The sequence below is a fragment of the Amblyomma mixtum genome, chromosome 9 (genome assembly GCF_055824585.1).
Source record: "Amblyomma mixtum isolate Tamu chromosome 9, ASM5582458v1, whole genome shotgun sequence".
Taxonomy (NCBI): domain Eukaryota; kingdom Metazoa; phylum Arthropoda; class Arachnida; order Ixodida; family Ixodidae; genus Amblyomma; species Amblyomma mixtum.
Genome location: NC_143020.1, coordinates 79,335,117 through 79,362,014, shown reverse-complemented (window position 1 = coordinate 79,362,014; position 26,898 = coordinate 79,335,117). Strand labels below are relative to the sequence as shown.

The 26,898-nt window shown below is 43.9% G+C and overlaps 1 protein-coding gene across 3 annotated transcripts; it reads right to left on the bottom strand.

Moving 5' to 3' along the window:
- Positions 1-945: 945 nt before the first annotated feature.
- LOC149329848 (TNF receptor-associated factor 5-like) lies at positions 946-26,770 on the bottom strand. Of its 3 annotated transcripts, none has more exons than XM_089560574.1 (13): positions 26,293-26,770; positions 20,027-20,314; positions 17,902-18,006; positions 16,779-16,940; positions 14,663-14,737; positions 13,312-13,389; positions 10,805-10,897; positions 7,458-7,541; positions 7,273-7,359; positions 5,065-5,118; positions 4,916-4,966; positions 2,942-3,187; positions 946-1,535 (listed from the first exon to the last, which is right to left on the bottom strand). In XM_089560574.1, the coding sequence occupies exons 2-13, from the start codon at positions 20,261-20,263 to the stop codon at positions 1,311-1,313; spliced, it is 1,497 nt and encodes a 498-aa protein (XP_089416700.1). In that variant the 5' UTR covers positions 20,264-20,314; positions 26,293-26,770; the 3' UTR covers positions 946-1,310. The 3 variants fall into 3 exon arrangements, with proteins under 3 accessions (XP_089416700.1, XP_089416701.1, XP_089416702.1); XM_089560575.1 differs by having other exon boundaries at positions 20,027-20,311; XM_089560576.1 differs by lacking the exons at positions 7,273-7,359; positions 7,458-7,541.
- Between the last annotated feature and the right edge of the window lie 128 nt (positions 26,771-26,898).

Genomic DNA, 26,898 nt, shown 5'->3' with positions numbered 1-26,898 from the left:
TTCGGTGCCAGTGCCCTGCGATCTCCCCGAACTGAACACGGATGAGGTTACATTCAGAGTAGAGATTATTAGCCTTGTCATAGTTGTTGAGAATAGCGCGTCCATGCGGCTGCCGAAAAACTGGACCCTTGCGATCTTGGAAGAGTCAGGGGCTACTACCCATCCTAGCAACGGTAGTTGCATCCGTAGTCGATAGGAACCGCATGGAGAGTACACACAATCCACAATACACAACAGCTACGAAATCACAAAGATTTCGTGGCTGTTTTCGACAAAGGTCAAGGCTTGAAATACCGTGTTATGGGAGTAAATGGAATGAGGGACTGCATGCTGAGTTACAGCAAGCAAGAGGAAAGAAGAACAACAATGCCTCCTGAGATATAAACACTACATAAACAACGCATGATTGACGGAATGCAAAAAGACACAGTAGTGCCAAGCTTGACATTTCAAATTCGGTTGAATGCCTGGGAATAGGCACAAGTTATAAGCCTGAAGAGACGAAAATGCAGGGCTGCCGCCAGTTTAGTTTCAGGTGGGCAAAAAAAAAACGCGACGAATGAAGTTGCGTAAGAAAATCTGGTTTAGTCAAAACATGGTGGTTTGAAGCACAATGCGCGAGAAGGAAACCGGGGTATGGAGACCGGTGGAGGGAAAGGGAGTTAAAAGGATGGCCACCTGTCGAAAGCACGCGCCATACTATTAAGCGCCGCGCCCAGTTTTTGAACCCACATGTTGCAGCCCATGTGCGGCTTCCGAGTGCTCACACGCTCATTATACCTTAACCGACACTCTTCCTCACCCACACAAGCGAACAAGCCAACCATGATAAATAAAATTCATTCATTCATTCATTCATTCATTCATTCATTCATTCATTCATTCATTCATTCATTCATTCATTCATTCATTCATTCATTGACACACTGACAGCGGAAACGAAAATGTTATCCATTGGTGTCATTATTCAAGGAGACATTTTTAACAATGACAAATTAGCGGCTATCCAGCACGCATGGCACAATTCGTCGCGAATACTTTTTGTGAAAGAAAATCTACCCCTCAATAATAGAAAACAGCCGCAAAGCCGTCTTAATTCGGCTAGATTCGGCGTCAGAAAGACGGATGAACGTTTTGTGGATTTGATTCGTTGATGGCATTGTTTTTAAGCTAGAAGTACCTGCTTAAAGTAAGTAGTTTAGATTTTGTTACTTAATTTGTCACTTGCATACAAGACCAAATACACAGCTTTCGCTAATACCAGAATATTCATTTGGCTTCTGTTGCTTTGACAGATTTTTTCGTGCGCATCACGGCACAACTATTTTCAGGACGATGCAGTCGCGGAGGAGGAATCCCTTGTTGGTGTTCTCCAAGAGTGGAATCGATATGACTTCAGAGAAGCCGAACTTTGCGTTTGGTTGACCTGACGCAGGTTTCTTGAAACATTCAGCAGTGGGGTCAGCTGTTTCCGTATCTAATTCGAAACTCTTGCTGCCGCGTTCATCTTGCTGATTGAAAAGTACCAGGATAAGCTGTAAAAAAGAGGACGGGAAGAAGATTAACCTGGGAAATAATTTGTACGCCCGAAGAAGTATTGTGGACTGTAGCGCGTCACAAGAGACGCCATGGTTCGGATTACTTCAGGCTCGTAGAAGTTTTTCAGCTTGCGAAGAAATCTCTGAGGTCCCCTCTGTGTCATGTGGCAAAGCGGCTGCCGCGGCTAGGATGAGCCACAACCACTCGTGTTAAGTACCCGAATGCCATAGACGCTAGGCCAGTCGGCTAGCGAGAACAACGTTAAAAGGTAAATAATTATTGTACAATATGGGACCGTGAGTCCGGAGCGACAAAGGGTAATCTATGGAAGAGGTATTTTTTTTTTCAGTTTTGTGCATTTCCTGTTTATGCGGCAGCATTAGGGCGGTTCGCACTAATACCCCGCTGATGTCCGGTGTCACGAAATTTGCTGATTGATCGAGAGTGTCACATGACCTTGTGTCATTATTTGTATTAATCAAACCCGGTTGAATTTCCTCTCCAGGGGTTATGTTTGTGTTTTAGCATTTGCATTTCAGTACTCTTCTTCACGTTTTATTCGTTGCTGGTAGTATATGAATCACTTCATGCAATCTGTGCCAGCGGAGTTGCGCTGACAGCGATTAGGAGGTATCGCTTGTTTGGCACTGAACAATGATGTCGCAGTGATTTCCGCGTGCTTCTCAGTATCAGCCCAGTCCGATTCGCGGGTTGATACTGCAACTGATATGAACAGATACCTACGCGGTTTCATGGCGGTATCGCAACAGAAAATCATAATCGGAAATCAGAAAATCGCAGAAAGGAGAAAAAAAAACTATCAAGGGCAGAGGCTATCCTGTCGACAACCATAGAGAATGGGCCTCCACCTTTGGGATCGCCTCTCTGGACGGAAAGACTAGAGAAGAAATCGTATTCATCAAGTAATCTTAAGGAAGGTATTATTATATCTTACGTAATAATTTATGTACCCATCTGTATTTACGACGGCCACAGTGTTTGCCCCACGCCTTTCGCTTCACTCTAGAGCTGAATTTTAAAAACTTCTATTGTCATGATGTTTGTCTCTTCATGTAACTTCTACGATGTCATTATTTAGGGCTTTTGGGCGGTGCGTACTGCGTTACCTTTGTTGACAGAGAACCAGTAACAAGGCTGACAGGTTGCTACTTGGCACATTAAATAACTGTTAATTTTATGACAGTTTTTATCTAGTTGGAAGAAAACATGAAGATATATGCAAGAAATAGAAGACGGAAAAGTAGCAAGCTTCCACCCATGAACGGAAAGCAACTTCTTGCTTCGTTCAAAAGCAACGTTGCTTTTGAACGTGATTATCGACCAGTTAACATGGGTATTAACAGATGTGCGTATTCCTAGTCGCTCATCTTACCGCACTCACCTTCTCCTTGAACGGCCAAGGAAGCATGTCATCGAAGTCACCAGCATGAATACGGACCTTGAACGAGAGCTGAGGCGTAGATAGCACACCTGACGGACGCGGGAAGCTAACTATGAACTCCAATGCGTAGCCTGGTTTGTTGATGTACACAATGCCAGAAGATATCTCCCCGGTGGAAGCCACTGCGGCGTCCTTGAAGGCAAAGTATGGCTGAATTTTCCATACGTGCTCAAAGCCCGGCATCATCTGCGAATAAAATGAGGGCATGTGTTTTCTTTCTTTGTGAAATTAAAGTCCCGTGAGAATTTTTTGAGGGGGTGGCAACAAAGAAGTGAAGTATGAACGCGATTAAATAATATTGCAAATGAACTGAAATAAACATGCAAAGACTGCATCACAAGCAAAGGCTTAGGCAAAGTGCGAAGACTACGAACAGAATTCTTTTCACTGCATTCAGCTTAAGCGACAAATTGGGAACTTAAATAAAGGAATTCGGAGGCTATATAGAAACCCGAAAGGAAGCACATTGTATTTTTATTGAAGATGCTACCCTATATTATTCATTCCAAATGGATGAAGGAATGGCAGGGCTCGAATGCTGGGTTTGTGCGCCTTAATCAACCCGCCAGTTGGCCTTTTCAAAATATATCTGTTGCGTAAGCAGCCCGCTGAACAACGGTCTTCACATTGGCCGGAATAAGCGGATATGTTCCGAACATGGATGTAGGAGATATGCCACATGATAATTTATCTGTAGCAGGCGAAAGGAGATTTGCTCACACTCTACGCCAAAATTCATGCCCCAATCGAACATAAGGCGAACTTAATTGTGCATAGTCACAATGATGACACTCATGCAGTTATAGCGTTAAAGTATTATATCATGTGCATGCACAGTTGTATGCACAATGCAGCAAAGACAAGCACCGGGTGACAGGCCTGGCGTAAAGTATTGTTGAAGGAGGAATCATAGCCCGAATCTACAATGTGTGGACAGCAACATCGCCACTCCTGCGATTATGAGCGTGTAGATTAGGTGGGTTCGCTTGAAGATAAAGCGAAAATGCTGGCCGATTTTGATTACTTGATAGGCTACAAGCTTCTAAAAAGACAAAAATACAAAGAAACTGCCTTTCAAGACTTTCATTCCTCCATTTACTATCCTTCCCGACCCGATTTTCACTGCTCCGGCCTTCTAACCCAGGTATGACAGATGTCACGAGACACGTGCACCGCCAAGTGAAATGAGCTAGAACGTTTCTGTTTGCCGCTTTGATTTGTGCGCTGCCGATCCACGCGTCTTGTGAATTTAGCCTATCATTGCAACTGGTAGCGGAAATAACCGGAATCACGAATTAGTAGAATATCTATTCGTAATTCTGGCCAGTGGTTTTTAATTGCTGGCGGGCTTTGGACACACATTTGCCTATTTCATTGTGAATATTGAAGAATATATGTCAGTTGCAGAATACATTATTCAACATTGTGTTATGCTAAATAAATTGAATATTAACTTGCGAACGTGGCGAATAGTCATGGAAGTAACAAAGTGCCGTCATCTTAGCAATTCACTTTACTCTCCATACATTGATATTTTGTGGAACACCTATGTCCATTTTTTATTTATTTGTTTTAAATTTTGGTTGGAGCCGTGGTTCGACGGGCATGCATTTATTCTTATATATGACTGACTTCAAAAAATTCGGGAGCGCTAAATACTGGATCAAAAAAGTAGGAAAGGAATAAGAGCCATGCTAGAAAAAACAAACAAACAAACATTGCACTTTGCTTTGCTTCTCAGCATGATGCAGACTGGTGTCAGAGGCTAATAACAAGTATTTATTTCGGCGCAGCATTGTTCTGATGGGCCGTTTAGCATTGCGAGTTCTATCTTTTTGCCAGCAAACATCTCACAGAAATACGACTTAAACACGATAGCTAAAATTTAAAAAAATAAGTGTTTCGAGAACGTACCGGCTGCAGGTGCAACTCGCGGTCCAGGCGCTTTATGGAGAGCTCTGTTTCCTGAAATACAGTTCAGAACCAAAAATAAAGCAAGAGTAGACAGCGACGAAAAGAAAACCTCAGTTTTGATGAGAGTACTCCTTTAAGGAATGACTTACAGTGAACCGTTCTTCAACCAGATCACTGGCTGTCTGTTGATAGGTTTGGAGAGCCTGTCAAGAACACATACAACAAAATTAATAACGCACGCGTCTTGCAAAAAGTTAGAGACAGTTGCAAAGAAGCCTTCATGAACGAAAACAGGACAGGAGGAAGAAGTTTCGAAGCATTTTCTGGAATCGTAGTAAGTATACAGTGTGTTTCGACTGAGAGTTTGCACAATTTTGAAAGATAGGCTTTTTGGGTTAGAAGGCCTTTTTTTGGCGTAGCATTTTCAGCAGTGTAGTACATCAGAATAAAACTAAGGCATTCTAGCTAGGAGGCTAATCAACAAATATTGGATGGTTACCTTTTTAACTATTACTGTTGGACTGCTTAATTATTGAGAGGCGTGTAGCCCACCGTCAGTAATAATCAGATCAGTTTTGAGTACTTCAAAAACGTAGTTTCTCTGGGCGCTGTGGTTCAACAATTTCTGGCTGCTTCGCGTCAAAATACAGACACTTTCGAGAGGCTTGCGGGCAAAGCAACACTTCCAGTGGATGTAACTCGTCGAAAGAGGCAAAATTTTTTGGGTCACAGGGCGAGGGTGTTTTAGAAATTGTAATAACTGATGTGGTTATTAATTATGGCAGGCTGCACGCCTCTCAATAATTAAGGAGCGAAACAGTAATAGGTAAACAGTTAACATTCAGTATTATTTAACGACCCTGGTAGTTTGCACGTTAGAGCTTTATTTTGATTTGTTACACAGCTGTAAATGCTGTGCCGGAAAATGCTCGTCTAACTCAAAAAGGCTATCTTTAAGATTTGCGGAAAGGTTTACGTGAAACACCCTGTATATTATAGTATTAACTATATGGAGAAATATAGAGCGGATCACAAGGCACAGTAAAATGCGTAGAACAGAAGCGTATCAGTGGGAGTGCGACAGTGAACGCAATCTAATAAAAAAGGGTTTAGTGGTTTAGTGAGGGTTTAAAGTAAAAATTGGAAGAAATTCTATTCGAGAAGAATATGAGAATGCGCACTCTAAGGAACGTCAGTATTAGCCCTTTTAAATGCTATGTACCGCACTGTGCAGAAAGCGAACTAGCAGCTTTTTCTGAGAATTCGCAAAACCCAGCAGTAATTTCTTTGTTTCGTGTGAATTTCGCGACCTTCAAGTCGCAAACAGTGAGTTTATTTTTGCTCCTGATAGCGAGAGCAGTAAATAATATTTCGTTTAATAGTGAGTGGAACGGTACATTGACTGTTATTTTTTAGCTTCCTTATTTTGGCACTAATAGTAACATCATTTCCTTTAGCAAGTTCAGCCCCGCCGCGGTGGCTCAGTGGTTATGGCGCTCGGCTGCTGACCGAAGGACGCGGGTTCGATCCCGGCCGCGGCGGCTGAATTTCGATGAAGGCGAAATTCTAGAGGCCCGTGTGCTGTGCGGTATCAGTGCACGTTAAAGAACCCCAGGTGGTCAAAATTTCCGGAGCCCTTCACTACGGCGTCTCTCATAGCCTGAGTTGCTTCGGGACGTTAAACCCCATTAAACCAAACCAAACCTTTAGCAAGTTCAGGCGTAATGAGCACCTTGTTACGAAATAGAAATTATACCCGCAATCCTTCTGGTGTTTATTTGATAAATAGAGAAACTTCTATGTTGCTACTTCCATCGCAATGTTGCACATCCCTGCAAAAAAATTAGCCGCTAGTATTTTACTCCACAAGATTGACGATTTGTCTACTTAAAGCCTGGATATATTTTTTTAGGCGAAGAAGTATTTCTGTTCGATGGAAACAAAGAACGGAGTCTCGAAGAATTACACATCAGTTCAGTAAGGCATGTTGACGGGCTAGTTGGTTTTGCATCTTGAAACTTGTCCGTTGTCTACACATTAGCTGTCATGCTTGCGGCTATTGAAGTAGACATTAGAAATTAACAATGGTGAAGGTACCTGATAACCTGACCTAAAACGCAGTTTTATGTTCGCTTAGTTAGAGTACGTCGTAAATGCTAAAATTAACTTTAAAGTCAGACGTAAATTCACTTTAAATGTCAGATGTATAATGAGAAAATAGATCGCGAATACATTAGCACACCAGCTGGAAGTTTAGAAAGGTTAAGGGAGTATTATCTTCATTGCTTGAATTGAATGTTTTTTGTCTGGATTAATAAAACTCAGAATCAGTTCCAGCCACCAGAAAAGATGATTACTTGTATCTCGTGCTGCACTTGATCCAAGCTCTTCGCAACAGTTTCACGCAGGTTGGATTCTGTGCTGATCTTGTCCACGAGTTGAGCCTACAGAATGCACAGGTGAAGAGAAAGGTTATTAAAACAGGAAGGTGTTTACAGTTTTGCTTAAGCGCTGCAATGGGCAGACGAGAAAAGGTAATTACCACTGTGGATTCAAGGCGTTTGATTTTTTCTTCGTAACTTCGCTCCAGGGTAGTTAATTTCTCCCGGATAAACTTTCTAAGACCCTGGAATAAAGAAAAAAGTCCACATACACACGAGTAACTCGTAAGGCAGCTGCAGCATGAAAATAATTGCAACTGATCACGTATAGAAGCGACCATATCCTACTGAAACTATCCCCTTTGTGCACTGCTAAATAATATTTCTGTTGCAGTTTTTTTTTAGCTCACCATGACAAATTTTAGTGCCTACGTTGTCGTGAAAGCAATGGGCGCTATATTTTGCCGCGGTTTTAAAACATGAGTGGTCTTTTTTTGTTGTTAAGGTGAGCATGGACCTTATTGTTCTCTCGTTGAGCTCTGCGGTGGAGACGCCGAATGCGGTCGCCTTCGACGGACGTAAAACTCAGTCCAAATCTACGCTGTTAGCCACAGAATGCTTTTCTGCATTATACGGTGACAGCCGTTACTGGCGAAGAAACCGAGCGGATGGCGTGTGTTCATGTGATCATATCCAGTACTTCGAAAAGGCTTAGTCCTGAAGAGACTTTGCTAGGCCAGCAGCGATAAGGGGGGGGGAGATGCCCGCAGAGAAAAAAATCAGAGACAGCAGACGCTGAAGGAAAGATGGCGATGAGGGTACCCGGGTTGGACACCTACATTATCTCATCTAGGGTGGCTTTTTATGCTCGCAGAAATACCTCCGGGGGTGAAACTTTATGCTGCCAAATGACTTGGTAGACGGCACGCTTGATATGAACGGCATTGGCAGGCCGGTGAGATGGCGTAAGTGAAAACTTTGCTGGCAGATGCGTTTTCGAGCTTAGCTTTAGGTCCAACAGTGTTTTCGCACTTGGTACGGATAGATGTTTTGGCTATGAGGGACGCTGGAGTGAGGTGCTCTAGATTAATTTATACCACCCACGGTTACTAACCGCGCACCAAGACAACACCATTGCAGTGATCAAGCACACATAAACAAAAACGCACGAAATCTATTGAGAGCTAAATAATATTCTGGAGAGAAAGAACTTTAATAAACTCTTAAGGTCAGTAGGCAGGAATCAAGCACTGGTTTATTCACGGCAGCCCGAAGCTCATTTCCGCAAGTCCATCGTTTGTGAATAACAGTACAAGTGCATGGTTACCCATATGTACATGAGAGAGTTACTGTTGGGTAAAATAAAGTTGGAGCGCAAGAAAGACCTACTCAAAGACCAGTCATCAGGAATACAGGTCTTGTCCTTGAGGTTTTTTGACACGAGATGGTCTGCCTAAATGCCCTTTCATTTTAAAGTTCGCTCCTTTGATAAAATTCGAAACAAAGGTGCCCGTTACAACAGCAGCTGAAATGGTGTTTGAAAACATATTTCAAAGCATATTGTAGTTACAAATTGTTCACAAGAAAGGTAGCTGTCAGATATAACTACCTTCAATTTGCGAGAGGTACTGGGATCTTCACCCAGCGCCTACACAAAAATATGTAACGGAAGATAGGGCAACAGGTCGCTAAGCAGTAGAATACGGCAGCCAGCCAGCGCGAGACACTTCAACGTCTTTTTTTTTCAAGCGGCACCTGAGAACACCAGGTGGCAATATTGCAGTCGGCCTTGGTAAGGCTGAAATTGATCTTCAGTAACTACATTTCTCTCGACATAGCCTAAATGTGATTCAAATGCATGACACGTAAGGTGCTGATCTTGCATGTGAACCGTCAAGAAGGTGCAAGAAAAAAGTGCGCGGGCAGAATGATCCCCGGCTAACGGGCATATGATGGTGCTACAGATGGAGCGGGGAAATTGCGCTTCTTAGTTCTGGGTCGTCGATTTTCGGTCGCTATAGTCGGTTCGCATTGGAGGAAAAGTGGCCGCTGTTCATAAATGCAGAAATTGAGAGTAGAAAGTGCTGAAACGACAAACTGCAGCGTGCCGTGCAGGGCCTCCTCCGCAGGCGCCGTGCGGGAATAAAGTCGCACCATGATGTATACACTGTGTCAACTGTGTCGGCACTTGACTCCGCAAAAATAACCTGCAGAACCATCTCCATCATTCTAATTGCGCGCTTTTTCTGTCACGCGATGCGACAAGAGGAAGTTCTGCCCGCAGTAGAATTTCCATGTGAATTAGAAAGCACCCCGTTATCTGGGACCCCCGGAACTTCAAGCTGACAAAGCGGACAGTCTTAAAAGGAGTGCTGGAAATGTTGCCGCGATGAAAGGGAAGATAAGTCGAGAAGGGTGCGATCATTGCGATTGGCTGTGTAGGCCTCTACTAGCCTTAAACTCCGTGGATAGGAGAAGAGTTGCCGCTGCGTTTCTTGTAGCATGGGCAGAGTTAACCTAGTGTTAGTATTAAAGCTAAACTCGGACGTGAATCCTTATTTTTATGTGCAGGCACCCTTATAACGCGTGGCTCATTCGTGTAAAATTATGAACCTTTCTGAGTGAAATTTTGTAGAAATATGTTGCTCTGATGTAAACGTGGCTGACAGGGGCACATTGCAGCTGAGGGCGCGCTTGAATGAGCTATAAATAGACCTGGCAAACCAATGAACCTACTTTTACAGCAAGTGCAATCAAGAGCTGACAGAAAATTGAATGGAGATATCGAACACGTATTCAGAGAGAAGAAAGTTTTTATGCCTAGACGTTGTATACCAACGTAAGAGAAAGCTTCAGTCCTGTTGTACAGAGGGTAAGGATGATGAACACTTTTGGTTGTTACTGTAACGACAAAGAGGCCAGAAGCTTTCAAAAGCCGAATGTTCATTACATGCTGTAGCTAGATGAAAACACTACAAACGCTAGATACAAACACTAGATGCAAAAAGGAGATGCAAACGCCAGAAAGCATTGTGCTGAGCACCCCCTTTCAGCTTGGAGCATTAATACCGGTGCCATTAATTTATGCCCACCTCCAGATTAACTGGATGCTAGTGGATTTACGGAACCCATTTTAAGAACTTCTTGATATCATCAACAAACATAAATCCCGTATCTGAGGCTACTCACCTCAGTGTAGAAGAGCAACACGATAGAAGAACACAGAGCTGTGCTCCGTGCATCTGGCAGCATATAGAAAAGCCAAATCCCCCACACAGCCTTTAAATTTCTGCACTCGAGTATTAATAGAGTATTTCCAGCAGCTGGGAAAACCACGGCCTAAAATGTTACTGCGTTTATTTATTTGACTAAACTCACGCAGTTAGTTACGAAGGAACGCAGTCATCAGAAGTGCACTAAAATAGGTGTTCAACTTTATGCTGAAAGCCTTTTGGCCGCTGCTAGTCCAACATTAAGCATGTTTGCGCAGACAGACGTGACCACGTACCTCGTTTTCTTGCCGAAGATCGTAGATAGCTTCGACAAAAAGACTGTCATGCCGGCTTTGTGAGATATGTTTTACCATTTCACTTCTTGGCGCCTGAAAAAAAAAGTGGTTAGGTGTATTATGGTTGAATAAACAACCGTCATGCTCACGTAGCACATAGGTCAGCGACAAGCAATGTCAGAGGTGCCTGGTATCGAAAGATGTGGTCAGTAGTTTAAACCTCTGCTCCTACCTTAAGAAAGGAGACTTTCTATTGAGCCGGTACTGCGTGGTGTTCTGCGCTGTGTTCTGAAAGCCCTAAAGTATTGGTCGGCGTACCAACAGAGATTCTTAATTATTATTCCCCTACTGAGTAATAGCGTTGGGAGCGCAATGACACCTAACCATGCATTCTTGTTTATTCAGCCTCAAAGTCACCTCCTCAAAGCTGGAGTAAAGCGGTGCAATGCGAATTCACCAGTAGCAAGAAATTAGCAAGATATTGATGTGCTCATCGTTTAATGGAATTCATTGGTACAACACGCGCCTGATAACAGATTGCAGACAGCGGAAGACGATACAGTTTTCCAATCTCGCGCTGCACTGCAGAAATCGCACAGGTTGTTCCGCGATTCTTGGTGCAGCGATGAGCGCTTTCATATACTTTGATCAACTGGGCCGTGGGTTAACGGAAGCTTTCGTGATCAGTGAAACCAAGGAAACGTGCGTGGCTAAACCTTCGTTTGCGTTGTAAGCCAGAAAGAACGAAGTGAAGGGAAAACTTTATTTACACTAATGGTTTTTCCTGCGGTTTGGGGGAATCTTCAGAGACGTCTTGGTTCTACCACCAGGAGCCTTCTCTGTCGAAGTCGTCCGCCTCTAATCAGTGGTCGGTTGCCCTCAGTCCAGGGCTCCGCTGGCCACTGCCGCCCGTTGAGCTCGCTGTACCAGACCTTGTTGGTCTTCACAGCGGTCGCTGGACAGCAGAGCCTCCCACTGCTCCGCACTCGGGTTTTATATTTTGGGGACCACGTGTTTGTTTAGGCAGGCCCATGTGAGAAAAATTTTCTCGAACGCGCATTTCCGACGAAATTGATCTACTGGTGACTCTGCCTAGGAGATGTGCGCCTGTGAGAAGGATGTTTTTATCTATTTTTTGCCCCACATGTTTCATTCATTTTTGGAGTATAAATACGTGTCTTCCTTTAATAAAGCTTTTATAATTGTCATAGTAGTGCCTTAGTTTCTTTTTTTTTTCGATGTCTTTGTCCGCACTCAAAGCATACACAAGCAAAACCACCTTGTCCAAATTTCCGTTTTTATAAGAGGGAGGACGTGGGTTCCTCTTGAAAAGCTTTGAACGTGCCAGTGCATAATTAGCCACACTGGGCGACCCAGAAGCAAATTGGCCTGGGCTTTAAAATTTCGATAAATGTACACATCCTGTACAATATACACAACCTTCCCCGCCCCTGTATAATGCCTCAAATGAATAAACAAACAATACTATATCGCACCCGATGCTTTACAGTGCTCAGCCATGAACCGCACATTAAGAAAGCAGTATTTTAAGCAGCCAGGTATTTACAGAGTCATGTCGTTCATAGTGCTAAATTTCGCTATTTCTTACACGTTTCTCTTGGTCTAGAAAGCAGTATGTTTTGCAACAATATGCGCAGGGGGAAGGAGCATTGGCTTTTATGAACTCAGTATCTTTTACCGTGCAATGTTCATGGGTGCTCTGAATACCTTTGTATAATAACATATACTTCCCTGCCCCCTCCCCCTCTCCAATTTCTTAAAACCATGAACTACCAGTGCACATAGTCCTGGCATGTCTTTGTATAGGTGTAAGGAGCTTTTAAAATCAGCCAAAGCAAATGCGAACTGCACTTTCTCTCTGCTGGCCACATCGATACTCTCGTGGTGGTTGTGGTATTTGCGCTGTCTCGCGGAAAAATTAGGCAGCTTGCAGAAAGCCTAGTTACTTCACTGTATTTCGCAACCACAGGAGTCATAAATCAGCTTGGGTTTAAGCATGTCTGTGAATGCAAATTTCAGTACACCGATACACATAAAGCCACTGCCATCTGTGTGCTGGCGTTACACTAGATCTAGATCACGATGCTAGTACCTCGTATTGTTTCTTTGCTAACAATATCACGCGCATCTTAATTCAGTGTTAGTATTCGTTACCACTGCGATAGTACAGCGTCCAAGAAACACTTAAAATCACTCCTGTTTATTATATAGAAAGATGTCTGTTCCCCTTTTCATTTTTAGAAGCCCTTTCTCTAAAAATAAAGGGGTAGGAACAATAAATGTGACCGCTGAGCTGATATGCAAAATTTCGTGAGTAATCTCTCATAAAATATTACCATAAACAAAATTGCGCCATGCAGAAAGGTGACACTCTAATAAAAAACTATTCTTTTGTGGCAGTTTTTCATTGCATGCAAAGAAAGCCAGCAAGTCAACACGTGCATTGGCTTGGGCGCACTTTTGATTGAACGGAAAAAGAAACTTACTCTAAACGGGCAGCCCAAGGCTTCAAATTCGCAGCTCAGTGGCATTCTTGGGCAGATGGGGTAGTGTTCCTGCTTCAGCTGAAATATTAAGCCCAGGTGGTTACAGCAAATGCACATATATGCATAAATGAAATAAATGCTCATATAGAACTAAAGGCTTCAGGAGGAAAACGGCGCAAAAAAACATGGACAAAAGAGACAAACACGACAGGACCAGTGCCAACTTGCAACTGAATTTTATTTCGCACCAAGCTTCCTAGTGGATCACTGCAAAGCCTGCAGGGGTTGCCGTCCGGAGTTCAAAAAAACTATTTTTTTTTTGAGGAGTGGGAAGGACAGATTTGAGAGAGGTGGTCGAAGCCTTTTACATCAGGAAAGAAGAGAGCAGATCCGTCATCAAGCCATCCATTACGCTTAGCAACGAGGAGTACACCTTTCAAGAAAGTTTTTTGTAGGTTCTTCGTTTTGGTTTGTTGTGCACGCTCTTTCCTTTGGCATTGGGTGCAATTTTTTTGCCAATTTTTTGACGATGTGCGGTTGTTTGCGTGGTTTTTGTTCTCGTTTTTTCACACCTTTGACGCTGACCTTGGTCTGAGCTCCGCGTTCATTCTTTTTCATGCTTCTTGTTGGTCATCGGTTATCATTCATATGGCTGCTGGTTGTTCGTTTCCTATTTTTTTTCTCGTTTTTATACCTTTGACGCTGACTTTGGTCTCAGCTCCGCATCCATCTTTTTTTCAAGTTTCTGGTTGGTCATCGGTTATTATTCATGTGGCTGCTGGTTGTTCGTTTCCAATTTTAAGTTTAGCACACTTCATCCATTTCAACCTTTTTTTTTTACCTTTGACACTACTTTGGTCTTAACGCTTCATTCTTCACCTTTTTTTTCACGTTTCTTGTTGGCTATCTTGTATCACTGATGAGTGTGTATCATTTTTGGTGTTTAAGAGTTGCTTGGCCATGACCGCTTTAGTGTTGTTTCCTTTACATTTGTTGGTTTTCTTTTTTTTAGCCATGATAGTATGTTAAGTGGTTGCTATCGCACTTCATGTGTTAGATATCTTACAGTGATCTTTTCTACTGCCTGTGCGTGATTACACGGACGTTACGGCGTGTTGGCTTACACAAAGGCGGGTTTGGTGCGAAATAAAATTCAGTTTCAAGTTGGCGCTGGTCCTGTCGTGTTTGTCTCTTTTGTCCACGTTGTTTTGCGCCGTTTTCCTCCTGAATCATGAACCAACTAGCCAAAACTACAGTTCTTCTTGAGCACTAAATGCACATCTATGCAATAAATGCACATCTTCATGAAATTCTTTCGGTTCTAGAAAAGAGGCATTAAGCGAGACATTACCTTGTTGTACGTATCGATTGGCTGTTTGCAGTGCTCACACTCGGCCGGGCGCATTCCGCAATTCGTCTCATGGGCCTGCAAGGAACAAATTTTACTGAACCATTGGGTTTACAGAAGGGAAACGCTGTGATTGCTGAGAGAGATTTGCGGCAACTCCTAAATGTATTGGAGATTTCTTCATTAACTTTACATATATGTATGATCGGGGGAGACGTAAAAATTGAACATAATTAAGGTCATGATTTGAAAAAATTGGCAAAGCTCTTTTTTTGACTCATCGTTGAATGGTCGAAAATTCAACATAACTCCTTTTACGCATAAGTAAACTTCTGTTAAGAAGGTTCCAGGAGGGACTGCTTGATTTTGTATATTAGCATTGCCTAAGCTTTGGTACGCACAATGGAGGGACAATCGTTGGCATTATGTTGTGTAATGCGAGAACACAGCGATAACAGTTATCTCTGCTAGGTAACAGCCTTCTTCCTTGTCACATAACGTCGCCAGTGTTTTGCCTGCTTGGGTAGTGCCGTGAGGCTGAATTCTCTCCCCCTGTACTCTTTCTTTTCTTTAACGACTTGTCTTCAACCTTCTCCAGCTCCCATTTAATTGTTATTTTTATATTTTCGCAACACTTATTCACTCCCTCAATCCCCTCCTACCTTCTTCACATTGCGGATATCTACGCCAGCTTAGAGACTGCTGTGGTTTGTGCCATAATAATCACCTATCTTTCTACAAAATGCAGGCATAGGGGTGCTGGAAAAACTGCACACGACGGTCGCGTTAATTTCGTGGCGAATGACAGCAAGAGTTCTGCTGTGGCATATGGTTTCCTCTGTTGCTAATATTCAAGGGAAATAATCACCATCATCATCGACCTGACGACACCTACAGCAGAGCAAAGGCATCTTCCATATCTCTCCAATTAACCCGGTCCTATGCCAGCTGCGGCCACCCTCTCTCTGCAAACTTTTTAATCTCATCCGTCTACCTAACTTTCCGCCCGCCCACTGCTAGGCTTCCCTTTTCTTGGAATCCAGTCTGTTACCGTTAAGGACCATTGGCTATCTTGTCTTCGCAGTACGCGCCCTGCCAAAGCCCATTTCTTCGCAAAGCAGACATTTGGGCTAGTTGGTGTGAATTCATGGTGGAAAAAACAGCGCAAAATTAGACAGAAAACACAGAAAAGATTGGAGACATAACAAGCGGTGGGCAGCACTTGTTGTGTCTCCCCTCTTTTCTGTGTTTTCTGTCTAAGTTTGCGCTGTTTTTTCCACCATTTCTTCCTCGTGAGTTCGACTTTGATGTCATGAACCTGTGTTTGATCCCTGACCCACCCTGCCCCCTTTGTGTCTCAACGTTACACCTACAATTTTTTCCATTGCTCGCTGTGTTGTCCTTAAGTTGAATAATTTTCGTTAGCCTCCACGTTTCTGCCCATAACTAAGTACTGGTAAGATATACCTGTTATATATTTTTCCCTTCAGGGATATTGCTAAACTTCCATGCATGATCGGAGAGAACTTGCTAAATGCACTCCACCCCAATGTTATTCCTCTAGTTGTTTCGCTCTCATGATTCGGATCTGCGATGGCTACCTGTTCTATGTACACGTATTCTCTTAACACTTCAAGAGGCTCTCTGCCAATCGTAACCTTCTCTTCCTTTCCGAAAGTGTTGAATATTGCTGCAGTTTTCTGAATAACGATTTATAGACACACCTGTCTGCCTATCTGGTTTGTCACTGATCATGCTTTGCGTTTCATCCCCCGGGTTTTGTAGCAGGGTGATGTCACCAGCAAATCGCAAGTTACTAAGGTAATCGGCGTTAACTCTGATCCCTAACTGTTCCGAATTCAGGCCTCTGAAGACCTCCTGTATATAAGGGCTGAATAGCATTGGTGAGATAAAGTTTTATTGCTGACTTTATGGGGAACTATGGTGGCTGTTGTATGGTGGCTATGGTGGAACTGTGGTGGTGTTGTAGATATCGTCCAGTATTTTTCATAAGGCACTTGTACGCCCTGATTCCTCAATGTTTTTAATGGCCGCTGAGGTTTGAACACCGAAGACCTTGAGGTCACTTGAGGATGGAACGCTTGAAGAAAACACTCACCCGTTTGTCGCAGGCTACGACGTCCGTTTGGCAGAAAATGCATTCCAAAATTCTTTTGTGGCACTCATTCTGTATGTGCTTTGGGTGCAACTTGATGTCTAATAACTTTCCGCAAAGTGAGCACGGAGCTTTCCCACTAACCTTGCAAGACAAGTAGTGCTCCTAAGAGAGAAGAGAGGTATAGCGTGCTCAAGCCATACGATCAATCATTTGGTCAATCAGTCACTTTTTCAGTGTATCGATGTTTCATGGAACGTTTCCTTATTGGAGCGAAAGCTGCCATTGCATCGGCTTAGCCCTATAACCCTACAATCTAACGTTAAATTTATGCGTGAGCCGTAAGAGCGTAGCTACTAGCTTAAATAGTGTAATTTATTTATTTGAGTTTATTAAAACTTATATAAAATAAAGTTAAAGAGTCCGGCAACAGGAGAGGAGGTAGATGTAAATGGGAGAGGGAAAAGTGAGTGTCGGACGTGACGGACACCCAGGTGAGATTTCACTGATTGCTTGAGCCCGACTATGCTTTTTTTGCGGTTGACAATGTAGATTCAACGACCAAATGGAGGGCTAAATCGCTAAAGAGAAGCTATAGCAGCTTTGGGTGATTACTACGCTAAGCGGGCGCGCTTAGCTCTAAAAAGTTTTCCCACCGTAATGGCCAGCAGTGGTCTCCACATTTTGGCAAAAATAATGCCGACGAAGGAACACGAGAGATAGCATAACCGCTTTAAGAGCAGAAGAAGATTTTTCCTGAATGTTGGAAAAAAAACACTTCGAGAAGGTTAGGGCCGGCAAATTTTAATATTTTATTTAGAGTCCTAGCTTTGCTAGGCTATGAAAAATGCGAAAGTCATGAAGGTAATAAAAAATGACGGAATGACGTGTTCAAAGTGCTCGTTTGTTACCGCGAATTCGACGCAAAAATGCTGCCTTCTCTTTTATCTTCTCTTGCACTTGTCAGCTTATCTGTATTACCAATAATGAAAAAGAGATGATACGCTCCGGTGATATTTCAAAGGCATGAAGTACTTTGTGCCCCATTGAAAGACAATTCTTGCGTCAACAAAAAAGGCATAGAAACTTAATGGTCGGGTGTGTCATCCAAGCACGAAGGACGCACCAAGACGGCTTTCAAGGGACCGCTGAAATGGCAGGCACTCTTTTCATTAGGACAAGTCGATTCCATCTTCTCCAGTATTATCCATTCGTCTTCAATGGTCTCCATCTGCAAAATGAGACAAAATTAAGCTAATGTGTTTGAAGAGATGCTGATGCCGATTAAAAATAACTGATTAGCTCCCCAAGCGGTAAATATATTTTTATTTAGCAAGGATGCGAGCGTAAGACTTTTCGAATACCGCTGCTTGTTTTTCGTTGCGCTATTGTCTTTCATGACAAAATTGACAGCCAAAGTTATTTATGCAATAAACAAGGGGAAGGGAAAAACAAAATTTAATAGAACAAGTAACTTGAGCACTTAAAGCACGAGGTGAAAAAACTGTTATGGTATCACCTTTAGCTTTCAACCAGAACTAGACCAGTGCACTTTGGTTCCTTCGACGGAAATAAAAATTTGTTTCATCGAGGAAATGTAGCCGCCCTGGTGATACGATATGGAGACGCACCAAACATTATCAATTAATACGATGTTAAACCAGGAATAAAACATGTTGAATGAAATCCAGGAGGCGACTGTGCTACAAGACATTCAAGCTCTACCTGCGCTGTACATGAAGGGGTCTGGGTTCGGTACTTCACTCCATGTGGACAATAGCACCAGTATGCACCGACAAGTGAAAAGTACAGAATAGGTTGTGGGTAAAATTTTTAACAAATTTGGCGGATACAAGTATTCTGAGAAGAATCTTGTTTAGGACAGTGTTTCGTAATACTTTCTTAACCGCTTTTATAAAAACTTTCCGCATGGGCACAAGACGCCGGAAATACGTTTTTAACTTCAGTGGCGAAGTAAAATTTGTTACTCTAAGCAAACTGGCTCCTCGTTCATACTGAAGCTGCCTTTGCAGCCAAAGCACCTTTCGACACATATATTTATGCTGTTCCTAGAGTTATCAGTGGCGCATTGAAGCCTTTAGGCCCTCCTTTTTTCTTAAGATATCAAGGTGACCTTGTTTCTGCTGCAATTTCGCTCGCTGGCCTCAACCTCTGAATCGTGCTGTAGCCACTATATGATTTTATTTATATCCGTTGAAATAGTGGAACCTCAGGCATGACGTTGCATAGATGCCCGACTCGAGCATCATTCAGGTGACGTGGGTCGACATAGTACAATGTTGTGCAGTACCAACTGAACACATCGAAGCTTGGTTGGAATTGGTGATGCCCCTTGCCAAAGCCCAAAGCTGGGGACATGGGGCCTTCTTTCACCGACTGTACCAGGCAATGGCTCTTATTGTTCCCCCTGCGGCTTTCCTCTTATTTGAAACAGCGGAGGAAGGGTTAACACTATATTATCAAATTGATTAAATCCATTATATGTACAGGTAGGAAATTCAACAGAAGGTACATGTACCAATATTAAAAGTAATTTTGTTCACCCTTTCGCCACCGTAAACGTGCTCACCCCATCGCGGGTGGCAAATTTAAACAGTACAGCCCTCGAATAGCCTCGTTAATTTTGGATTTACACTCTTCTTACAGGAAGCCAGTGAAAAGCTAGGCTCCTCGTTTTACTCATTGTTTCTGTCCTTGACATTTCAAGGTCGGTGGTGTCCCATATTCTGGATTTTTTTACACGTCGTTAGAAACATTTCTTTATTACACCGGAAAAATAACAGGTTTGCTGTAAGGAATGAGCGGAAGACAGTTGCCCACTTTTTGCCTATTCATAAGGTTATAAACAGGGAGTTGCATTATTTCAACGGCAAACTCTAACATCAAGGGATCTTGAGAGAAACCAGCCCTTTTGGATGATGCCCATGAGTTGTTCGGTACTAACGTGAATGTTCCCTTGTTATAATAACCATGTTTCTAGTTTTCTAGAACTGGGGAGCTTTAAATGCGCAAAATTCTGCCACGCGTACACCTCTGTCAGCTGCTATACAAGTCCGTTTTATGTGATTTAAACTTGGAAAGAAATGCTCGCAAGTTTCATAAAATGTTACCGTCTCGAACACTATCCTGAGAGAAACGATATGCAAGCACAGCTCTAGTGCAGAACATTTTGCGAATAGGCTGCGTGAATTGGCTGTCGAGGCACTTCAGTAGATATACAGAAAACTTACGTATTTTCGGGAACCGTGCCAACTGCAGACCTGGCAGGTAAATTTGTTGGTGTTATCTGTGAATACTATAACACATTTCTGGCAGTAGACGTGATTCTGCTCGTCTTTAAAGCCCCTGGGCGTGACGGCATCGCATGTAGAGCAAATTAGCTCCGGGCGGAGCTTTCTCATGAATTTTATCTGCACATCGTCGGGAATTAGCCAGTGGTCCCTGAGGATGTAGATACCGCCGTCCATTTGTAACACTCCGCCACGGCGACGGAATGCTTTCCTCGACACCCGCTGCTGCTGTGGAATATAAAGAGAGAACGAAATCAGAAGGATAACGACCAACAACAGCTTTAGTTATTGTCGGATAATCGTGGGCGAAACCATCACATAATGCAAACATTCGTGTCAGTTCGTGATTGCTCACACTAGTTCCCGGGCCCTGCTGTGAGGCGGTGGTTTGGTTTGGTTTATGGGATTTAACGTCCCAAAGCGACTGAGGCTATGAGGGACGCCTTAGTGCAGGGCTCCGGAAACTTTGACCAACTGGGGTTCTTTAACGTGCACTGACATCGCACAGTACACGGGCATCTAGAATTTTACCTCCATCGAAATTCAGCCGCCGCGGCTGGGATCGAACCCGCGTCTTTCGGGTCAGCAGTCGAGCACCATAACCCCTGAGCCACCGCGGCGGCTGTCAAATGGTGGTGGCGCTGTTCTCTCGTGATTCACAGGCAGTATTGTCACTACAAATAACTCCATAGTTTCAATAGTACCAGAAAAGTCCCCACCACAGGTCCGGAAACTTCAAGTGATTGCTGCGCAGTTACTCGCCCATATGTTACAAAGGGCGTAGGACATTCTTCCATGAGGAAAAAGCTTGACATCAGTGGGACTAAATGGCAATTGGTGCTAGAGGATCAGCGCAGCGTACAGCTTCGGAGATAAACAGTCATGTTATATTATAAGATGAAACAAAATGCACAAAATCTTAAAGCAAAGACCAGAGCGTGAGGCATTGTCATAGCTTGTTCACTGCTGACAACCTTTTTAGTATATCACCGGCGCCAGCTCTGAATTACGTTAAGGGCATGCCATGATCACGCGCCTGTTAATACGGGGGAATCTGGGAAACCTCTGATTACTTGATTCTCTGTTTTGATGACAAATTTCATCGTTCACTGAGAGTCTCTACATCCATGCACAACCCCTGCGTTTGTTAGTGTCGTTGAAAAGGGGTAGTGATAAGAACCGCACTTCCGGTCGGTTATCTCCGTTCTCCAGTTGAAATATGTTGGCGCATTTATATTTATTTTTTCGCAACTTGGCATGCGCCGAAAACAACAAAGAAGAGGTTGTGAACAACTTGCTTTTAGGGAAACAAAGCATTCGGGAAGGACGAAATAAAGCCAGAGATGCACTTACACACTTACTCGTGGTATATTCGGAATGCAATCGCTTTGCGCGAAACTAAAATGAACTGAATGACTTCAGGCTTGGGTAGCGCAACCGTAACCGCCAAACATGTCTTCTCCATCCCCCTCCCCCTTCGTGGTGAAGTATCAAATAAAGGTAACCTTACTGCATTCACCCACCTATCTGTCATCATGAATGCCACCAGGCGCACCGATGGGAATGAACCATTCGAATGTTGTAGCTCAGGACATTTCCTTATGCGATTCAGGCCCAGCTGGGAACGAATGCGGAGGAGAAGGAGCCGCAATGTATGTTTTTGTTACTTCGCCACGGAGGCTAGTCTAGGTCTTTCATTTGCGCTACTCACACCACAAGCTAATCTTCGTTTATCGATTTCATAATAGAACAATAGCGTTCACAATAAAAAGTGTTACATTGCTACTTCCAGGTCGTTTTCTCCCTCATAAGAACCTTTTATCATTCAGCGCTTTGTTCAAATGTCGATCAATGTTGTTTGGTGGGGAAGCAGGGTGGCGGTAAACAAGGAAACCCGGCCGCATAATAGAACTAAAGACGCCCAATAACCGTCCGCAGAGGCGTGTGCCGTCACTACCCTATGGCGACGGTGCCAACCGCGGTGGTGGTGGTCGTGGTAAAAACTTTATTGGATGCACTGGGGTGGGTTTTAGGGGGAGAGTGGAGAGTTTCGCAGCTCCCTTGTCTGGGTGGTAGTCCTTATTCCGGGACACCATTGGCGGTAGCCGCTACTCGCGCTCTTTGAACCAGAGCCCTCTAGACTCCAGGTCCAAGCAGTCGGACAGGGTCGCCTCCCAGCCCTCTCTCGTTGGCTGATTCATTCTCTTTATTACCAGAGTTTTCTGGCAGGCCCTTGCCATATGATATGCACCTGCCCACGTGTCGTAAAACTTACAATACCCCGAAACAGTTGGGTGTATGTGTTTTAAAATCAAGGGGCTTAGAAACGACCCCGTTTGCAGCCTTCTGAGGTGTCGTTCCTCACTTCTATCTAGGCCCTTGGCGGGACCTGGGAATATCTGCCTACTGAACCATGGCAAGGGTTGTGCGTGGGTGGGAAGAGGCTAGCAGAGGGCGATACTGCCCGTATGAGTTCTTTGCGCACGCGCCTATCATCGCTGATTTCGCCGTTAAGTGCCATGATAAGGCGCTGACGCACGGGTCAGTCGATTGTTGTAAACATTACCTGGCTGTACTTTGCTTTCAGCCCGTTCTTTCGCTGATGAGCACGAAAACATTGCTGAACAGAGGCAAATGAGAAACCTACTTGGTTAGCGCTGCGAAATAGCTTTTGCATAGGCTCCTCCTGGGGGTGTGGCTAATCTATGAGTTCAAGAACCTTGAAAGCTTTCGGGTTGTAGAATTCGTGGGTTTTAACGTACCAAAGGGACTCATGCTAAGAGGGACGCCGTAGTGGAAGGCTACGGATAATTTATACTACATAAGGTTCTTTGACGTGCAGTGACGTCGCACAGCCCACGGACCTCTAGAATTTCACCTCCGTAGAATTGATACTGCGGCGGCCGGGATCGCAGCCATGTCTTTTGGGTCAGCAGACAAGCATCTTAACAACTGAGCCACCGCGGCGGCTCAGTTTTGAAAGTGCCTGGCGCTAATATTTACGGCGAAATAGTAATGTCTAAGTAATGCAACACATAATAATGCTACACGTTATTGTAATGCTACACATAGACCTTGAGGAATGTCGTAGTGAATGTCACCATAATAATTTAGACCACCTGGAGTCTTTTATGTGCACTCACATCGAACAGCTTAAGAGATTTCTTTAGTTTCACCCCAATCGAAATACAACCACCGCCGCAGGGATGGAACACGCGGCTTTTCGATCAGCAGCCGAACGCCAAAGCCACTCAGACACCACTGCTGATCACCTGTAAACGTTTTTGCGTATGCAATGAAGAATAATTTTTGAAGTAATTTATATTTTCCCCAGGGTCGAGGTACGAATAAGCAGCATAGATGGCGAATCCTCTATTATGAGAGGCGATATGAAGGAAAACAAGTGTTCGTGGCGAGGAAGGCTAAAAGACAGCTTGGGAAGGTTTAGGGGTTATCGTATTGTAATGGAACTTACAGTCTAGATGTTCCTCCCCGTAAATAATTTCAGCTAGCTGGGCAGTCATACAATGTTTCATTCCGGCGCAAATAAATTTATTTAGCAGTGTATGAGGTCATCTAAGGCCTTTGATTAACGTATTCAGCATGTTTAGTTGCTCCTTCAGCAACCAAACGCTCAAAATTCCCTACTATCGATCTACTATAGTCGGATACAGCTCAAGAATGAAGCGGCTTTTTCTGAAAAAAGACTCCCTTCCAGCCAAGCGTGTCGGCCGATGCTTACGAACATGCTAGCGTGCCATTGCAAGAAGCGGCGTGAAAATGCAGGGAGGAGACTATGACTATGGTAGGGGGGCTATCAACATTCATCGGCCACTCCCTTCATCGTCACGCTAGCAGTCGTATGACAATCGGCCGACGCCACTGGCCGGAAAGGGGCCCTTTGATATGGAAGGGCCGCACCGTCCTTGAGTTGTATCCTACTATAGTTATCTGTTTGCCAACGTCGCTTGTGCAACGCCAATCATGGCCCCTGGCCATTGGACAAGTATTGGTTTCGCTCTGCTGTTAGTTTTAGAATGGTTCCACTTGGTATTATGAAAAACGGTTTGCTGAGGTAGAGAGAGCGGACTCTAAGGGAATGTGAAATGTCTCTACACTCAGTACGTCAGAAACCCCAGGAGATGCTCGTTAATTAAAGCACCTCGCAAGAACATCAAGGAAAGAGTGCTTTTAATTTGCGAGAAATGAGCAACTCGGCGTCAGGTAAGCAAGCCTTGAAGCTTACGCCCAAGTTTAGAACTGGGTCATACTTAACGAGATTAAATAAAATAAAAGAGCGACGTACGTCGTCGTTATCATTTTGTCTTCAATACATTTAAATTACGAATAGTGCATTAGCGAAAAAAATAGCCGGCTTTACATCACCAAAACACGGTTTGTACATAATGATGTCAGTTAATTGAAGTTACAACGTACTAGCACAGGGTGTACTTTACTACTACTCAATTAGTACGTCCTACTGCGACAGGTAGAAGAAGCATGCACCGGAACGCGCAAGGCAGTACCGCTGTGGCCCTACCTTGCACTGGTGTTTCTCGCGAACATTGACGATGCGCCCTTTTTTAATGACGGCCGTGTGTGCCGGCAAATTATATAACAGTAACAATTTCAAGAGGGGCGCATAGGGTATTGAAACACTACGCTCCTAAAATTGTTGCGCACCAGTCGAGTACTTTCGTATACATATATCTGTCCTGACAGTTTTGAAAAGAGACTTCGCGGAACCATTAAAGGGCGTGCATCCATTGAAGAAAATAACAACAGGCGTATGATCGGTTCGCATTGCCAATGACTTGCTTGTTTCATTTCATGGTGCCTCTGCCTGTAAATAGATTTAAAGAGTCAATAGGAACGGAATGCACGAAGAGTGTCGGTAGTGTAATGTAGGAAGACGGGCATGCTGCCACTAATCAGCTTTCACAACAAACTTCGCGAGCTATATATTACAGGATTGATTATTAGAGTTATTGAATGCGTAATTTTTCTCACATGATGGTCGTTTCACTTTCTGCACTGACGCCGGTGACGCTAAAGGCTTCCAAAAGGATTGCTTTCGCGGAAAAAAAAAAAACTGCGAAGCTAACACCTTCAATAAGTGGCTAAGTATTGTCAGGTAGTGGCGACTGCAGTCCGGAGAGCAGGAAGACCGCGAAAATGGCTTTTAAACAAAACTCTTTGTTGTGGCTGACTTGCGCCTGCAAAGAACTCAACGAGTCGGCAGCGGCTTAGCAACATGCGTGCTCGGCGGTCGTCGAACCGAATGCCCGCCGCTCACGGCAGTGTGAAATTTAAAAGTGATACCGAACTTTCGAGATAAAACGTTGAAAGTCACTTGAACATGCTGGAACAACGCAGAATCAACTGCGCCTGGATGTGATATATCGAGATAAATCTGGTCCCATCTTGCCTCACAAACAAAGCGATAAAGCAGCGTGCTGACAGCTTTGAAGAGTGAACAAACAAAGACTACAAAGATTCGCGGAAATATTATGATAAAAATTGGCGCATTTTTGGAATTTAGCTCAGCGGGTAGCCACACCTCAGCCTGGAAACTGCTGATCAGGAATAAAACCAGATAGGATGAAGAGTTTTCTGCGCGATGTCCGTGCACGTTAAATGATCCCATGTAGTACAAATTATCTAAAGACCTCCACTACGGCCGCCCTCATAGCCTCTGTCGGTTTGGAACGTTAAAAACCTATTAACCTAAAACCCATAAACAGTTTGAAGGAATGTATATTAATTAGAAATATACAGCATCTGGACCGTCTCAATGCTGTTCAGGATAGAAATGGTTTGGTTTGGTTTTTGCTGTTTAACGACCCAAAGCAACCCACGCTAAGAGGGATGTCGTGGTAAAGAGCTCCGGGAATTTCGACCAAATGGGGTTCTGTAACGTGCACTGACATTGAAACGCTCTGTACTTAATCATCAAATATGCGATATAACTGCTTGAGTAGAGCCCAATATTTTTCTCTTCGCGTAAAAAAATGTCTCAGTACTGACTGCGTATTACATAGTGTATCATGAATGCCGTTCTTCTAGAATAATACCCCTGGCGTTGACTGCACGCGTCTTGCGGGAACATGCAACATGTGCGATCACGAAATACTGAAAACACCCTTCTTTCGCAGGCGCCACAAAATGTTATTTTGCTTACGACATGAAGAAAAATAAAGGCTTACGTTTACGAGACGCTTGCAGTTGTGCGAAGCAGCTAGGTTCGGCAGCGGCTTCGTAGCCTATGCGACGGAACTCAAGGCGTTTATTCACCGAAGCGTTGATAAGATATGAACGAAACGGGAAGTTTGCAGCACCAGTGGCAGCAGCCCTTGCTTCGGCGTTGCATAAGCGTATCAGAACAACGGGAAGGTTGTGCCATCTTTTAGCGAGCACTGCAAACAGGTGTGGAAACGACATGCCTGCTGAAATAAAGGCTGGCAAAGCAAGGAATAATCTGTTTCCAAAAAGCAGAAGCAGGAAAAAACAAAAATGTTTTTTTGTTAACTGCAATTACGGCTTCGGAAGCACTGTTTTCCAGTAAATGATACTTCCACCTAGTATTGCCAGGTGGCGCATAGCTGACGACGACGAAGTAGGGCTCGCGCCGTGAGGAATCTTTCGCCTTTGCTGCCCCAGCTTGTCTGGTCTTGTCTGTCTTCGTGCCTGGTATTAAAGCCCCTCCCCCCCCCCCCCCCCCCCCCTTGTCAAGAAGTACTCTACAGTCTGGTGGAGGTGCTGGGTACCCAGCACACTGTTAAAGGAATGGTTTACTCGGCGCGATTATTCCA